We start from the raw sequence: 927 nt of genomic DNA on the forward strand, positions 1-927 counted from the left end.
AAGCTGGGAGGGGGTGGGGGGGGAGACGAGGACGGAGGCCCAAGGGCTACCTCACCTGCTTCTCAACCTCATCGATGGACTTCTGTCTCCTCGAGGACGCGGGGGAGGGATGGCGAATGCTTGGGGGTCCAGACTGGACCAGCCCTGAGAGGATACTGAGCCTGTAGAGCTCGTAGTCCGCCTGCTTTACCTCCAGCAGCCTCTCCACCTGCATGCCCACCTGCCCCCCACCAAGAGACTCCCTCTTCCTCCTCCCCCTTGCAGGGGACCCTGCTGAGGAGCTCAAGATGGTGTTCAGCCCCTGGTCGTCCGAGCGGGGAGGGGGAGGAGGAGGAGAGGAGGAGGAGAAGGTAAGGGTAAGGCTACACTCTGCTGCGACTCGCTGCAGCAAGTCGCAGAAGGAGGGGAAGGAGGAATCTCCCAGGGGCCTGCTCGCGTCCTCCTCCAGCAGCTTGTCTATGAACGGGGAGCCCTCGAACTTGTCCCGGAGGAAGGAGTCGCTCACAAGCTGAGCATGCTGCCTTAGACTCCCCTGCATGTCCTGGTCGAGAGGAGGAGAAGGAGGATCTTGATGTACATCTGAGCTTTCCTCTGTGTTCGCATCTGCCTTGTTCTCTTCCTCCTTTCTCTTTCCCTCCTCTCCGCTCCTGTCCTTCTCCCTCGCAGCCCCCTCTCCCCTTCTCTCCCCTTCCGTCCCCTCCTCTTCCTCCTGGCCTTCCCGTCGCAGCGACATGTGCAGCTCCTTGCATTGCTCTACATCGAGGACGACACGCCTCAGGCTCCTGCTCGGACTAGCCTCCTCCATTCTCACCATCTTGCTCAAACCCGATCCTCCTTGCTCTCTCTGCCCCCCCTGTCTCCTCCTCCTCGCGCACGCTCACTCTCCTCCTCCTCCTCTCTCTCTCTCTCTCTCTCTCTCTCTCTCTC

The 927-nt window shown here is 61.2% G+C and overlaps 1 protein-coding gene across 1 annotated transcript in view; it reads right to left on the reverse strand.

Annotated features, from left to right (window-relative positions):
- Positions 1-46: 46 nt before the first annotated feature.
- Positions 47-927, reverse strand: part of GUITHDRAFT_136194 (hypothetical protein) — a gene marked incomplete at both ends in the record, with an annotated part of 1,516 nt that continues 635 nt past the window's right edge. Inside the window, one exon of the mRNA XM_005835928.1 lies at positions 47-844. Within this exon, the coding sequence (XP_005835985.1) occupies positions 47-844 (798 nt within the window). The remainder of the gene's footprint in view (positions 845-927) is intronic.

This window comes from Guillardia theta (genome assembly GCF_000315625.1).
Source record: "Guillardia theta CCMP2712 unplaced genomic scaffold GUITHscaffold_19, whole genome shotgun sequence".
Lineage (NCBI taxonomy): Eukaryota > Cryptophyceae > Pyrenomonadales > Geminigeraceae > Guillardia > Guillardia theta.